Source organism: Pistacia vera, unplaced genomic scaffold, assembly GCF_008641045.1.
Source record: "Pistacia vera cultivar Batoury unplaced genomic scaffold, PisVer_v2 Contig468, whole genome shotgun sequence".
NCBI lineage: Eukaryota > Viridiplantae > Streptophyta > Magnoliopsida > Sapindales > Anacardiaceae > Pistacia > Pistacia vera.
The window spans coordinates 430,575-447,320 of record NW_022196299.1 but is presented as its reverse complement, the minus strand read 5'-3'; the positions used below and the strand labels follow the sequence as shown (position 1 = coordinate 447,320).

The 16,746-nt window shown below is 35.9% G+C and overlaps 1 protein-coding gene across 1 annotated transcript; it reads left to right on the top strand.

Annotated features, from left to right (window-relative positions):
* Positions 1-6,962: 6,962 nt before the first annotated feature.
* On the top strand, positions 6,963-8,542 carry LOC116145869 (chlorophyllase-1, chloroplastic-like). Its single transcript, XM_031431307.1, has 2 exons — positions 6,963-7,427; positions 7,780-8,542. Exons 1-2 carry the CDS (start codon positions 7,164-7,166, stop codon positions 8,473-8,475), a joined length of 960 nt encoding a protein of 319 aa, XP_031287167.1. The 5' UTR covers positions 6,963-7,163; the 3' UTR covers positions 8,476-8,542.
* Positions 8,543-16,746: the final 8,204 nt, after the last annotated feature.

Sequence of the window (16,746 nt, the reverse complement as noted above, 5' to 3'; positions counted from 1 at the left end):
GCAATTACTCTATGAGTAGAGAGCTTAGTGGGTGCAATTACTGTAAGGGTAGAAAGCATTGGAAAATGCTACAATAGAATGAATTAGAAGAGTAGTATAGTTGGGATGATGCTTTGTGATCATCACCCGACCGTTATGGGAATCGGATTGATGCTTTGTGATCATCATCCGAATAGCCCTTAGAGATGGGTCGATGCTTTGTGATCGTCACCCAATGAGTAATAGAAAAGGGGTAGATGCTTTGTGATCGTCACCCAATGAGTAATAGAAAAGGGGTAGATGCTTTGTGATCGTCACCCAATGAGTAATAGAAATGGGGTAGATGCTTTGTGATCGTCACCCAATGAGTAATATAAATAGGGTAGATGCTTTGTGATCACTACCCAATTAGTTATTAGATAAGTGGTTTGATGCTTTGTGATCATCATCCACTAGTTAGTAGGAGCGGGTAGATGCTTTGTGATCATCCCCTGACAGTGACTAGAAACGGGTTAATGCTTGGTGATCGTTACCCAAAAGTCATGAGGAACGGGTAGGTGCTAGGTGATCTCCACCCGATAGTTAGGAAAACCGAGTAAGTGCTTTGTGATCCCTACTCGGTAGTCACTAAGAACGGGTTAGTACTGTGTGAATTCCACCCGATAGTCATGGAGAGTGAGATGGTGCTGTGTGAACGCCATCCGGCCGTACCTCCGGTAAGATGAGGCCATGGTATTTAGTAGAAATAGAAACAGAAACAGAATTAGAAAAAGGAAAGAATTATTAGTTTCACACGGGGACAGACAGTTAGAGAGTTTTACTTACTGAGCATTAATTGTGCTCACCCCGTTATTTTCCTTTGTGGACGCAGGTTCTAGGTGTTGATGCGGTCGGAGGGGCGTCGGCAAGCGAGGAGCAATAGCTACACTGTTCCCCTGTTTTGTCTTTTAAAATGCATTTTTGTAAACAGTACTATTTGTGTATAAAAGACATATGTATTATAATGAAAAGAAATTTTTGGGGCCCAATTTTACATTGTTATTATGCATGCATCGTATGAGTTTCAGCAGATGTTACAATTTGCACTGCTTTTATGTAATAATCACGAGATGCGTGCTAAGATCTGCTAACTTCCCCTATTCCCGTCGGGGTGGGGACTTCATCTTCAGATGGTATATCGAAGTGACTACCTTGAAGATTCTCAGTAGAGGTCACCCCAGGATACCATTAAAAGCGGATGGGCAATCCACTACCAAGAATTCAGTTACCTTGGTCACTTCGTCAAAGTTACCCAGCGTGACTGGAAGCAAGATCATTCCTTTGGGGATTTGGTGGTCCCTTGTAAAACCATATAAATGGATCAAGGCGGGCTTCAAGTCGGCCTCGTCCAAGTTCATTCTTTCGAAAGCTGTCTGGAACAGGATGTTCACAGCACTTTTATTGTCCACCAACATTCTGTGGACGTTATGGCGCCCTATTAGGGGCGTGATCACAAGAGCATCATCGTGGGGATGATGCAATCGAACTGCATCGTTTTTGGATTAGGTAATTTCCTCTTCCCTGCAAACCTTTTGTGGTCGTCGCGTCATGCTCATCACACTGATAGGGTTGTGATGGGCTGCGCGAGAATATCTCTCCTGGGCACCTCGCGAGTTCCCCGCGAGGTGTGATCCCCCGAAGATCATATTGACGTTGCACACACCTTTGCGAGCACGACGTTTCTTTCCTAGTTCCCCTTGATTTTTCTCTTGTGCAGGAGTGAAGTCATCAATATATTCCTTGAAATGCCCCTGCTTGATGAGGTCTTCGATTGCCTGTTTGAGAGCTCGACACTCATTGATATGATGTTCGTTATCCCGATGAAAACGACAATATTTTTTACTATTTCTGGCTGATAGAGGATTTTTCATGGGCTCAGGCTCTCAAAGCAGGCTGGCTTCTTCCGACTTGTCAAGAATAGCCGATATAGACGCATTCAAAGGTGTACACTGATTTCTATCGCGATTGCGACTAGGAACTAGAGCATAAGACTTTTTGGGCTCGTAGCGCGGTTTCTTTCCTTTTCGTTGATCATTAGTAGCCCATCTGCGATCAACTCTCCTACTTTCCCCTTGACCAGGCGCACTTCCTTTAGCGCCGGGGTCGCGGCGGTGGAGCGCCGCCACAGAACTTTCAATACGGAGGTACTTCTCCGCAAGGTTATAAAAGCAGGTGAGGGAAACATCATCCTCAGCCTGTAACTATTTCCATAGGTCGGTTTGTAGGTCCATAGGTCGGTTTGTAGGCGAACTGCCGTTATGATGAGAGTCCGAATAGACTCTTCGGGAGTGTGAGCTACCTTATTAAGTTCTCTGTGGAATCTATCGATGTATGATTGGAGGGATTCATCCCTCTCTTGCCTTATATTGCTGAGGTAGCTCAAAGGCATCGAGAACTTTCGATTCGTTTGGAAATGCCTCAGGAATGTCGCGCTCATTTGAGGCCACGGCTGATCGATCCTGCTGGGAGCGACCTGAACCATCGTTTGGCATAGAGGTTAGAGTAACTGCCAAACAACGGCATTTTGCCAAATCTGAAACCTGGTGAAGCTCCATCAGATCGTTGAATTCATACAAGTGATCTTGCGGATTAGAATTTCCATCGAACGCTAGCATATCGGGCATTCTAAATCTTGATGGGAGTGGTGTGGCTAATACTGCCAAAGAAAAGGGAGACGCTACTGCGACCTGCCCTTGCTCATTTTGTTGAGCTTTCAGCTGATCTAAAGCTTACTATAGCTCCTCAATCTGAGGCAGCGGAGCTATTTGGGGATTGCTTTCACCCATGTGAGTTCGACCCTCGCAATTGTGATTGAGGAAAGTCCGGAGGTCGGATTCCACTTCACCTCGACCAGCAGTTTCGGCTGCTCTTGACATATGCTGGCTTGAGCCTTCTGATGGCGATGAATGGTGCGAGGAATTTTCACGACCTTCGCAGTGGTATGAACCGCCCCGCGGAGTGTGGGAACCTCTCGCACGACTATGATCAGGATTGCTTTTATGACGGTGATGAGAATCACCCCTCCCAGCACTTTTATGAAGATTTTCATGCGACGCGGCATGGGATGGCTCGGGCTATGACTTTTCACCGAGTCTTAACACCACGGGTATTCTATTCTAGACGTGGTCGGTGTTCACCGGCCCTTTGGAGCCTTTAGGCCCATTTTTCTCCACTTGCTTACCCTTCCTTTGGCATGCTGCAGTGCTCGCGGCACGGGCTATCGCCCTTTGCCGCACTTTCGCATGACCTGCAGGCGTTTTTGGCAATTGCACCGCTCCGACTGATTCGAGTGGCACGCCCTGGTCCAAACGGTCCAACCTTTGTTTGACTGTTTGGAGAGTATTGTTGAACCTCTCCAGGTAGCTCACGATGGCAGTGTCAAGTTGTAAACTTGACGGGACATCCCTAGTGATATTTTGCGGAACCAAAGGTACCCCAAGACAGGTGTCCTCCTGCACTTAGTTTATCTCCTCAGCGCCCTGATTGGTTTGCTCAGGTTTAAGTCAGCAAGCTATTTGCTGTTGTAGGACCGGTAAGTTAGATATTCTCCTGATGAAGGACGAATACTAAATCAGGCGCCTCCCTCTAGCGTCAAACTGTTGATGCATTATTTTGACACTAACCAAATACACATGTGAAATGCTGAGCTAGCCTAGAAGACACACACGGGTGAAAGAATGAGTAAAAACAATAGGGAACAGCGTTTAAAGTGGTTCAGATGCTAAGGAAGCAAATCCTACGTCCACTGATTTTGTATTAATAGTAAAGATCAGGTCGCATTCAGCGAGCTGATTTACAAATGATTATACAAGAGAGAGATTGCTATTTTTCTTTTGAGAGATTAGCTAATCCTTTAAATGAGAGAGGAGCTCTCAATTTATAGTAAGATGGATTAAGGTTATCATTACTAAATCTGTGAGTTAGTAGGATTATCTGTGCAAATCCTTCTTTATGTCCCATTGCCACCTTCTGGAGTGATTTACGCGATTTGGTGCAGGGATTGGACACGTAGAATCGCTATAGCTCCTGGCTGGTCTGACACGCACCCACTGCCCTGACATAAGCATGCCGCCCCTGTTATTGTATGACGTGACTGCCTCTGACTGGCTGTGGGCCTACCTAAGTTCTGACTTTTTATGCTGACTGGGTCTTGCGTCAGCCCTACTTTTTCAGGTATAACACCTAGCAACTAAACCTTCCGCCTTCAGAGCAGTAGCCACCTCGGAGCTTCAACCAAATTATATATCATTGTAAGTATCACTATCACCACTAGAAAGATAGACCCTAACGAGGCAGGCCCGGCAGTCGAGAAAGCCAATTCTTATCGTGGGTTTGGTTCACTATTTTGACATTTTTTAGAATAATATTTTAGAAAAAGTTCAGTTAAGTAGTATTTAAGAAGTTTTTTGTATATTTTTTAATAGCATTTTTTAAAATATTTAGATATTTTTAACCCCTAGGTTTGTTAATTTAACTAAACATCCCTAACAGTAAAAGTTTATAAATGAACAAAAACACCCCCATCCACCCACGTATTGCCAGTAGCTAGCCACCAACGCCAGAAGGTGGTCAGAATCTGTCGTAATAACGCACTACCGGTTGGATTTGGTCAATAGTGCACTGATCTGCCCTTTTCTGGTTAGATCCATCGTGGATCTAGCTAGAAATTGCCAAATCTACGGCCACAGATCTAGCCGTTGATGACTAGATCAACGACAATGACGGCCAAACGACGACCAAGATATGGCCATCTTCAATGGCCATATGTGGCCTGATCTAGCCAGAAAAGGCCAGATCGACGCACTACCAGCCAGATCCAACAGATAATGTGTCATTACGGCAGGTTCCGGCCACCACTGATTCCAAGGCCCGGGCATGGAACTGGTCCTAGGCCCAGGCCCAAGCCCAGGGCTGGTCCCTCCTCCCCGATTTCCTTTTAATCCCTATAAAATATCCAAAACCCCTTATTTAATAAAAATTAGCAATAAATATAAGAATTGAAATGACATTTTACAACAAAAAAAAATTGTCCACCCAAAGGCCAAAGGATCGGTCCCAGGACCGATTGGGCCGGGCCTTTCCCACCTTTTTAAATATTGATATTGCTCTCTTCTTAGCTGCTTGTAGTCTGTCCATAATCCATATATGGTTAAAACTAAACAGTGTAAACAATAATTATAGTTATTTATCAAGGATGGTATAATCACTCGGTAGTGCAAAGGACTTTATAATTACACCAGCGTCGGGGTATATGGTCCCGATGATAATACACCGGTGGGTTGTTGGCACAGCTTTTCGCGTGTGCGAAACTAAAATAACAAACACACAAACTACAAACAGTAAAAGAAAGAAGCAGTACATGTGATTTTACTTTGGTTCATCTAATTAATAGAATATGTCTAACAGAATCAATATTATTGTAATATTACCTCACCTCTCTCGATTACAATAAATGAATGTGTTCTATGATTGCTATCGCTCATTACAAGAGAAAAACGTGTTTATATATTATGTTTAAAAGATTAAAACCTAGTATTACAAGGATTTCTATTCCTAAACTCAAACCGAATAAAAAATTAATAACGTAAAGAAATCCAAATTTGTCTACGTGGCCTATTAATAATGAAGTAATCGACAACTCCAACATGTATGCCTATCAAATTTCCATATGTGATGAATTCAAACTTAATTCCAAGAGCAAAATCTTGTATCAATATTCAAGTTACTTTCAATGGCATGCGCAGGCAAATAGGACAAGAATTTGAATTTCGGTAGTTGCGGGTGGGAGATGGATGGGAGAAGGAATAAAAGACAGTTTGATAACAGCGCAACCTCTACAGAGCCACACACGTTGATTCACTACTGTCCAAGTCTCACAATAATCGCAGTGCGTTAAGCTCGAAGTTGGAAGGAAACTTGAGAGACACTTTTTGTGATTTTATTGGTTTTTGATTGAGGGTTTTTTAATATTTAAAGGTTTTTTTTTTAATATATATATTCTATAGGGTTTTCATTTTGGCAATTTCAAGGCTATTTAAAAAAATTTAAAAAAAAAAGGGTTTAGTATGGTACGATTAAGTTCGAATAACCAAAAAAAAAACCCAAAAATCGTATCGTGCCATTCTTAAAAAGAAAACCAAACGAATTATTTTTTTTTTACTAAAAATCCATTATTGTACTATATCGTACGGCTTCACGGTTTTGTATAGCTTCATGGATTTTTTTGCCAACCCTAGTTATTAGCTAATTTGTCTTTACTCATTAAGATGAAAAAAACGTTTGATAATTTCTGTGATTGGTCCCAGTAAGCATACTGGGAGAAAATTAAAATGTTTTTCAAACAAGTAAATTTTGTCATGCTACAGTATAGCAAAGAAGCCATAACTAGTAAACCTTTATATATATATCAATTAATTATTTATTTATTTTTTCATTATTTAATCATAAATAGCAGACAAAATACCTAAAGGCGGAGAGTTACATGAGATCATTTTCAGCTTTATTATCATTATTTAAACATCTTTTTCGAAACATTACGAGTGAATAAGTGATACTAAAGTTCCCCTCTTGAAAAAAGTTTGCTCATCAACCAAACTTTAAAAAAGTAGGCGAGGATTAATTGCTTCAAAACTTTAATGATTTTATTTGATAGTAGTTGGACGCATGATGATCATCCCATCATGTGAGCCCAGATAATTTATTTTTATGAAATTATTGGTATGGAAACTCTAAGGACCCGTTTTTATTGATTTGCAGATGGTTTGATACAAGTTTGTAGAAACAGTTTTTCAAAGAAGAGAAAACTACAGAACATAGAAAGGAGGCACGTTTTCATCACTATTAGTTGCACGAAAGAGACAGATACCAAAGAAAGTAACCATAACTGATGATTCTGAATTGAGATACATTCAACCAGAGATGTATTTCTGCAATGATTTAAATGAATACCTCCAAGTTATGGCCAGCGTAATTATTTCAGCTCCATTTTTCTCACATGCAACACATTATTATTAAGATAGCTCCACCACACGTACACTAGCAACATGTTATAGTCCCCGAAGTCCCTCAAGAAATACGTTTAATTATAAATTTGTTCCTGCTCTCTGAGACAAACACCACAAAGATCAGATCGATCATAGAGAATAATGGCGGTGGTGGAAGCTAAACCAGTTTCAATAACAGAAGCAACAACACTTCCGGTCTTTGTGAAAGGAAGTTATACTCCAACAACCACCACAATTGAGCCATCAAATAATTCACCTCCTAAACAATTGTTTATTGTTTGTCCGTCGGAACCAGGAACTTATGATGTTATATTGTTCTTTCCTGGTACCTCCCTTGGCAATAAAAGCTATTCTGACCTCTTTCAACACATTGCTTCCCATGGATTCATAGTTGTTGCTCCTCAGGTAACTAATTGTTCATTATGAATTTCCATATATATATATATATTCCCTATCAAAAAGGTTCAATACACCAAAGCTAGGTCCCGATGTTTGTAGCATCAGCATATAAATTCAATATCTAACGTCGCTGGCGTCAAGGTAACGGTATTCCTCCGACGCAGTAAATTTGCGTCGAGGAATTACAGTAACTATCCATATGCTGATGTCATCTATGACGTCGAGAGTTTGGACAGATAAAATCTGGCGCTAGTAGCGCCGGAAAGCCTGTCTCCACTTGGGCTGACGCCGGACCGCGTCGGTGTAGTAAATGTTACAGTTTTTAAGATTTGATATAGATTATTTGGATTATTTCCAGTTATACAGCTTCTTGCCACCGTCTGGAAACACCGAAGTTGACTATGCTGCACAGATTGCAAATTGGCTATCCTCAGGGCTCCAATCAGTTCTTCCGGAGAATGTTGAACCCAACCTAGACAATCTTGTTCTTTCAGGCCACAGTCGAGGAGGACAAACAGCATTTGGTCTCGCACTCGGATACGCCAAAACCCCCCAAGTAGTCCCTCAGTTTTCAGCAATAATCGGCATAGACCCCGTCGCCGGGACATCAAAATGCACTGCACTCAATCCACCTCTCCTCTCCTATGACTCGTTCAACTTCTTGTCTTCCTCGATGCCCGTCACAGTGATTGGAACCGGACTGGGTGGCGTAACAAAGTGTGTGGCGTCCTGCGCTCCGGAAGGAGCCAACCACGAGGAGTTTTATAACAGATGTAAATCTACTCGATCTCATTTTGTTGCTACAGATTACGGCCACATGGACATGTTAGATGATCGTCCGGCGGATTTTGGTTCCAGGGTAATTTCAAAGTGTTTGTGCACAAATGGAAAGTGTTCAAGGGATCCAATGAGGAGATGTGTTGGTGGAATTACGGTGGCGTTCTTGAAGAAATTTGTTGATTTGGACAGTAGTGATGATGAATTTACTACGATTGTGAAAAATCCTTCTTTGGCTCCTATAAGACTTGATTCAGTGGAGTTCATTAAAGGATAAAATCATGCATGTCCGAGTTCATTGATCCATCTATTATTCTATCATACCACTAATGTACTATTCGAGAGTTTACTGTTGGTTGTATGTTGACGTCATTGAATAACTACCGATCATAATACCACATTACTCTTACCACCCATTGATGTATTATTTTTCAATAATGCTACTCCACAACCTTTTCGCACAATTTTCTATCACATTTTCCGATATAGTAGTTTGTCATTATTTAGCTAGTAAATAGGTAATCAGGACTATACAAGTAAGTGAGACTTGTTTTGCGAATTGACCAATGACGAACTATTACGTTGAAGGTTATGAGATTAGATTGTAGACCTAGTATGACTCTAATTATTATTATAAATATTTTACAGTAATGTTAGGTCCATAACCCAATCTCACAACCCTCGACATAGCAACCCGTCACTCTTCAGCTCACAAAATGGGTTTCATCTACCCATTTGCGAGTTAACTAATGACAAGTTACAACGTTAGAGGTTGTGAAAGAAGGTTGTATACCTGAAAATTTTAAATTAATAACTACTAATCACATTCATGATAAAGATATATAAGAGAGAAAAAAAAAATAGAGTTACATTTTGATAATAATTTTCAACTTTTCCTTGTAAAATTCAAACATTTTTTCCGAAACATTATGAGCTGAAGAAGTTTTGTACCGAAAACTTCGCCATGGTTCTCATTACTGAGGTTGACAAAATCCCTTTGCACAATTGAGTGCGTTCCCCAAATTTTATGGTGGAAATTCAATGGTACCTAGTACCTACTACTACTACAAACTGGTAATCCTAGGGTTCATTTATACGATTTCTTTAGTAGAGTTTATAAATTAGAAATTTTTAAAATTTAATTTATAAATATAAATGTTTAAAAAAATAGTTTTCTATTATTTGGTAGATAAATATATATATTAAAAAAATGATTGTAAAATTTTATAGGTTACTATCATGCAAAGGGGTCATCGGTTCCAAATACCCTACATTTTTCAAGGGAACTGGAACCGTATAGCGTAAGTTTCCAAAAAAAAATGAATTGAAACCGGAATCGCACGGTATAGGTTCTTAAATTTAAGAAACTGAAACCTAAATTTTAGGTTCCGGACTTCCGATTCCTTTCCCCGGTACCCTATAAAAAATCAATTATCCCGTTATTAGTTTAAAAAATGACAAAAATACTTTAAAACAAATTTTGATTACTCATTCATTTGTGTCAAATGTGGCTCATAAATCCTCTAATCTATATACAACATTTGAATTCAATCAATTCATCACAATTCATATCAAATTCCTCAAACAAAACCAAAACACAAATAATTAATTAAACAATCATACTATAAATCTATAATTTAATATTACAATTAATTAAATTTCTAATCATTTAATTAAGTATTGTACTAATGTTTATAATAAAATATTATAATTAATTAAGTAATCATACTATAAATCTATAATGTAATGTTATAATTAATTAAATTTTTAATCATTTAATTAAATAATTTACTAATGTAATAAATTACTAATGTTTATAATGTAATGTTATAAATTTATAATTAATTAAATAATCATTTAACTATGTAATGTTATAATTAATTAAGTGATTATAATATAATATAATGTTATAATTAATTAAGTAATTATTTAATTATAATGTAATGTTTTAATTAATTAAATTTTTAATCATTTAATTAAGTATTGTGAAAATTACTAATATTTATAATATAATGTCATAATTAATTAAGTAATCATTTAATTATATAATGTTATAATCAATTACGTGATCATATTATGAGTCTTTAATGTAATATTATAATTAATTAAATTTCTAATCATTTAATTAAGTATTGTACTAATGTTTATAATGGAATGTTATAACTCTAAACCCTAAACCTTAAAATAATTATTTGTTTATAACGTAATGTTATAATTAATTACGTAATTATACTATAAATTTATAATGTAATATTATAATTAATTAATTTTCTAATTATTTAATTAAGTATTGTGCTAATGTAGTAAATTACTAATGTTTACAATATAATATCATAATTAATTAAGTAATCATTTAATTATGTAATATTATAATTAATTATGTGATGATACTATAATGTAATGTTATAATAAATTAAGTAATCATACTATAAATCTTTAATGTACTATTGTAATTAATTAAATTTCTAATCATTTAATTAAGTATTGTACTAATGTTTATAATGAAATATTATAATTAACTAAATATTCATTTGTTTATAATGTAATGTTATAATTAATTAAGTAATTATACTATAATTCTATAATGTAATGTTATAATTAATTAAATTTCTAATTATTTAATTAAGCAATATACTAAATTACTAATGTAATGTTATAAACTTATAATTAATTAATGATAATTGAACTATAATATAAATATGTAATGATACACTTAGAGCTTGATAATTGAAGTAAATAACTAAGTATTGTATTATTATTCAATCAAATATACTATTTTATTCAAAAATAATTCTTTTAATAACATTAAAACATTTTTAATTGGTCATAATTCCAATTATACACTTAATTAATCAAAACTTTAATATTAATATATTATAATATATTAAAGTTTTTTATATGGTGTAGTTTATATGTAATAGGTATAATTGTAAATTTATTTAATTAGGTTATTGTAAAAATTTAACTTTTTCCATTTAAAGTTTTTTTATATGTAAAATTACAATGGACCCCCCATTTTTAACAAGTATTTTATTTCGACTCGGGTTCGAAAATAGGGTACCTGTTGCAGGTTCCAAGTAGGTTCCAAGCCGGGTACCTGCTACAGGTTCTTTTTTTCAGGTGTCGATTTTGGTTCCAGTTTTGGTTCCTCCACATATAGGAATCAGAACCGGAACTGCATAATGTCGGTTCCAAAAAAATGGAACCAAAACCTGCCCGCACAGTGTCGGTTCTAGGTAGGTTCCAGTTTTGATTCTATCCGTAGGTTCTGATTCTACCTGCTACCTGTGCTCACCCCTGCATGCAATGTGGAGAATTAAATTATGTGAAAATTCTCTTGTACAACATTAAGTGGCTTTCAGAGGAGGGATCCCCCATCCCCCACTCTGTTTATGTTGTGGTATAGATTTGAAGAAGGCCCTACTAGTTAATGAGCTAAATTCCTGGACCTCTTCAATAATGTGATTTTGTTAATTAATGGAGTTGGAGGGATCGAAAACAATCACAATCAGCCCTTAATTAATTCGAGGCACATACGATCGTAATTACGAAATGATCAGTTAATGAATTAATCCCATGAGATATGATATAATAACAAAAATTCATCAGAGTTTCTTAAATAAGAGAATCCCCCTGTCATTGATTAATCATTAGTGAGTCGTTAAAATTTACACTATTATTAGTTAATATTCCCCTCTTATTATTGATTTTAACATCTAAAATTTATGGTAGAATGAGAAATAAAAGTAATTATGTAGTTTTGAATAGGTCATCTATAAAACCTCTCTATAGTCATAATGTTGGGATCAAACTAATTTATTACTATAAGTAGGTTATAACTTAATAAATGTGTAGTTGCAAAAAACTATTTTGATTTCTTATTTTATAATTCATGTTTTAGTAGTATGTATTAGGACTTCAATTAATTGTTTTAGTAGTATTAGGATTGCTTATTTACTTTTAATATTACTTGTTTCTTATTTTATAATTTATGTTTTAATAGTATTAGGATTTCCTATTTACTTTTAATATTACTTGATTTCCTATTTTAAAATTCATGTTTTGATAGTACTAGGATTTCAATTCATGTTTTAGTATTTGTAGGATTTCAATTCATTGTTTTAGTAGTAGCATTAGGATTTCTCATTTACTTATCCTAGTAGAATTATGATTAGCCTACTATAAATAGGGTTGTTCTGTTTCAACTTATTCAATCAAGTTTTTAATAAAATTTTCCACCAATTCTAGTGATACCTTTCTTCTTCCTCTAGCAAATCAATCATGCCACCCAAAGTTAATACATGAACTCAATTGACCGAAAGTGTTCGTGTTGAGTTATGCAAAATGAAAGAATCAAACCCTAGTTGGAAGCAGAAAGATCTTGTGAAGTGGTTAGAAGATACTCATGGTCTTAAGGTATCACAAGCAGCAATATCTAAGACACTCAAACGATCAGCTGACCTTCTTTAAGATGAAGGATTGTTGAACCCAAACACAAAACATTCAAAGATGGTAAAGTACCCAGCAATGGAGTCTGCCCTCTATGAATGGTTTGTATGCCATCAAGAGCATGTCAATATGAATGGGTGAATTGTTAAAAGAGAAAGGAGATATTTTTCTAAGGAAACTCTATCCCCAAGCTACCTTGTTTGGATTTTCAAATGGTGGTTGGAAAAGTTCAAGCAACGACATGCTATTCATTCCTTTCCTCATTTTGAGAAAAGTGGTTCAATTAATATGGAGAAAATTGAAGCTAGTTTGTCATCAATAAGAGAGGAATTAGACAAATGGGCTTGGAAGGACATTTATAATATGCATGAAACTGGCTTATTTTATCGAATAGAAGCCGATAACTCTCTTGCAACAAAGCAGTTGGAGGGCCGAAAGCAAAACAAGAGAGGATTACAATTGTTATTTGTTGCAACGGCGACGGCTCTGACAAACTTCCACTTTGGGTCATCGGTAAGTTTCTTAATCCAAGATGCTTTAATAATGTTAACCATGATAATCTCAATTGCAAGTATCGAGCGAATTCAAATGCATAGATGACATCTTTGTTTTTTATGGAATTGCTTAAGTGGTTTGATAGCTGTTTGGATAGAAATGTCTTGCTTATATTGGATAATTGTACTACATATGGCAAAAAGGAGAATCTCCCCCCACTTCATCACACAACTGTTCTGTTCTACCACCAGCTAGCACTTCCAAAATCCAACCATGTGATGCAGGCATTATTAGAAATTTTAAAGGTTATTATCGGCAGCGCTTTAATCGCTTGCTTTTGAAACGGATAGAAGTTCATGTATTGGAACCAGAAAAGATAAGTATCCTTGATGGAATTGTAAATGCAGTTGCTGCATGGTCAATTAATGTGAAGCCACAGACAATTATCAATTAGTTTAAGCACTGCAAAATTAGGACCCCCGATGTCGATGAATTGCAAGTTACAAATGAAGTGGATGAAGAGAATAGAAAAGTCATTGTAAAATTGAGTGATCAGATTCGACAACTTCACTACACTAATCGAATGGATATTAATGTCTTCCTCGATCATCCAAATGAGCAACAAGTCGTATATGTTTTAACTGAAGAAGAAATCATTGCTGCAATTAGACAAGAAGAGAAATGAAATAATTCTGAGGATGATAGTACGGAAATGCAAAAAGTTTCATGCCATGAAGCTCTAAAGATGCTTGAAAAGCTAGAAATATTTTGGCTTCAACAAGAAGATGTCCATGCTAGCGAATTATTATATACCCGCAAGTTAGAAGATTTGGTAACACCTTTAAAGCATAAATAATTGTCGTAAACAACTTTAGATAAATATTTTGTTTCATCATAAACCTTTAATGTAACATAACATATTTTTTTTTTTGCAATATACAAATAATTATTACTATGTGGAGGCAACTTTCCTTAAGACGGGAATTAAAAAAATTATAACTTATTACAATATGAAGTTTGTTCTTATTTATAACTATTCCAAATTAGGAATATATTTTTTTATGATTATGTACAGTTTATTCCTATATAGAGTATCACTATAGAGAGATTTTACTATATTTTAGCTTCGGAAATCTTTGGGAGAATGAATTTTTGTAACTTCTAAATATACAAAATATTTAGGTGTAATTTATAAACCCTCAAACATTTCGTGATTTAAAATAAACCCGTTGGTTTCTAAAATGGGACCTAACTCTCATTTCATTAGTTTTTGCATTAAAGTTAATTAATAGATAGATATTTTTTATTTTCCAATTTGTGTCTCCAAAGGGAATTTTTTATAAAAACTCAATGTATAATATTTTTTCTTCCCCCCCCCCCCCCTTTTTTTTTTTGTGTGTGTTAACCAAGGTGTTTAGGCCAGCTTACTCGCACCTTAACTAATCTTCGAGGTGCCATTAAACACTCTATAAGCCCAAAGAATTAAGTAAACACAACTGTTATCGTGGTAGGTGGTCCCAAGATTTGAATCCGAAAACTCAAGGAAGGGAAAAAACCGCCTTGATCGCTAGGTCAATCTCTCAGGGTTTTTTTTCTCGTCTTCTCCCTTCTCCTATTCCCCTTTTTTCCTTTCCCCCACCAAATTTTTTCTGAGATCTACCCTCAATTATGGTGAAGCTGGATCTGGTCTCATGTAGCTTCGAAGAGGTGATTGGCTACACGACTACGATGAGGGCATTGGCCTTGCGCGTGAGACAAGGCTAGTAAAGGTCTCCTATATATGGTGGCCAAGGTTGGAATCGGCCTAGTGGAAGCTATTGGCTCGATTATGGGTTTTATAAGGGTAAAAGTTTATTTAAAATTTAAGTAATTTCATTAACATATTGCTAAATTTTAATTTTTTTTTTTTTTTCTTATAAGTATTGAGATGGGTAATTTCTCTATGATGTTATCTGCCAGCTTGAAACTTGGAAAGATGGATATGTTACCTTTCTTTTTTGCCTTAAAAAACAAAGAGCAATAGGTCTTCTTTTGGTGGGTCAAAGGTGAAGAGGAGATTATTAAAGCCTATATATGTGTGTGTGTGTGTCAAATTTGAACAATAGTTGATAAAGTAAAGTGTATTGCATTGCAGGAAAGAAAAAATACCTTTTTGACTCTTACAAGGCTTCTCTGTAATAATAAAGATATGTAATTTAGTTTCTGTATTTTTAATATTTATGTATGTTAAAGTTAATATACCACATGGCTTTCTTTTCGAAAGAGAGATTACAATCTATCTGAAAAAGATTGAAAAGCTTCATTATATATGCAAGCATGATTCACATTATGGAACATAACTAGCTTCAAGCTCAAGTTAATACTGGGTCAATACCAAAAATCTTGGCCACTAACCCTTTATATTATGCTTTTTTTTTTTTTTTTTTCTGAGGGGGTGTTCAACAAGCTTGCGTGCACCTCAAATCACATTGGGGTTATTGAACACCTTACAAGCCCAAAGGATAGATAAGCAAAAAAGGGCTATTGAATATCCTATAAACCCAAAGGACAGAGAACCGAAATGTTATTATATATCTTTTCTTTTTTTTTTTTTTTTTGTAACAAGGGTGTAGCTAACTTATACACTTAGAACACTCTACAAACTTAAAAGGACAGATAAGCCATAATGTTATTATGGTAGATGGACAGATGACTTCAAGATTTAACCTAGAAACTCAAAAGATGAAGCAAATCTCCTGAACTGTCAAACCAAGAGTTATATTATCCTTTTTTTTTAATATATTATTCAGTCACAAATTTTTAAATATACCAAAAATCTTCTTTTTATCTTTATCTTTATTTTTTTATCTTTTTATTTTTTTTTATTTTTAATTTTTTTTTCCAATTGCACAGTACTAAGATTGTAGAATAAAAATGATACTCGCTAGTACTTGGCAGCTGCTACTTCAAATCAATATTGTAATTCTTTCTTCTTATCTTCGTAGCTCTTTAATTTAAAGTCTGTAAGAGCAGTAATGGGTTCACCAATGCCGAAAATGATATGATAAAGAAAGAATTGTTCAGATGTGCCAGGAAGTAAGTGGGATGACGTTATTGACATATACCAGAGGGATCCAAGTTTCACATGGAGAAGATCACCAAGTCAGGGCAGACAGCATACACATCGCTGTTTCTGATGTCCAAGAACAAAAGGTTGCAAAGCTTGTGGATATTATATTAAACACCAACCAAAACGGATGAATCAACAATAGCTGATCATCATAAGAATGCAGCTTCAAAAATAGACAAGGCTGAAGCAAGATTTCCAGCATTGGCAGTTGAAGATGACAGAGGGAACACCCCTCTTCATATTGCAGCTTCGCTGGGGAGTGCAAAGATGTGCGAATGCATAGCTTGGGCGAACAAGGACTATCATAGAGTGATTGGTGCTCTGTACCATGACGGTGAGACTCCTTTCTCTTGGCGCTCTCTATGTCACAAAGAAGCCTTCCTTCGACTCCATTCTATTATTATTTCTAATCCAAATAGCTCAGGCTATGAGTACTGCAGAAAAAACGACGGCGCATACTATTCTTCACTCTGCCATCTCGGAGACTACTTCGGT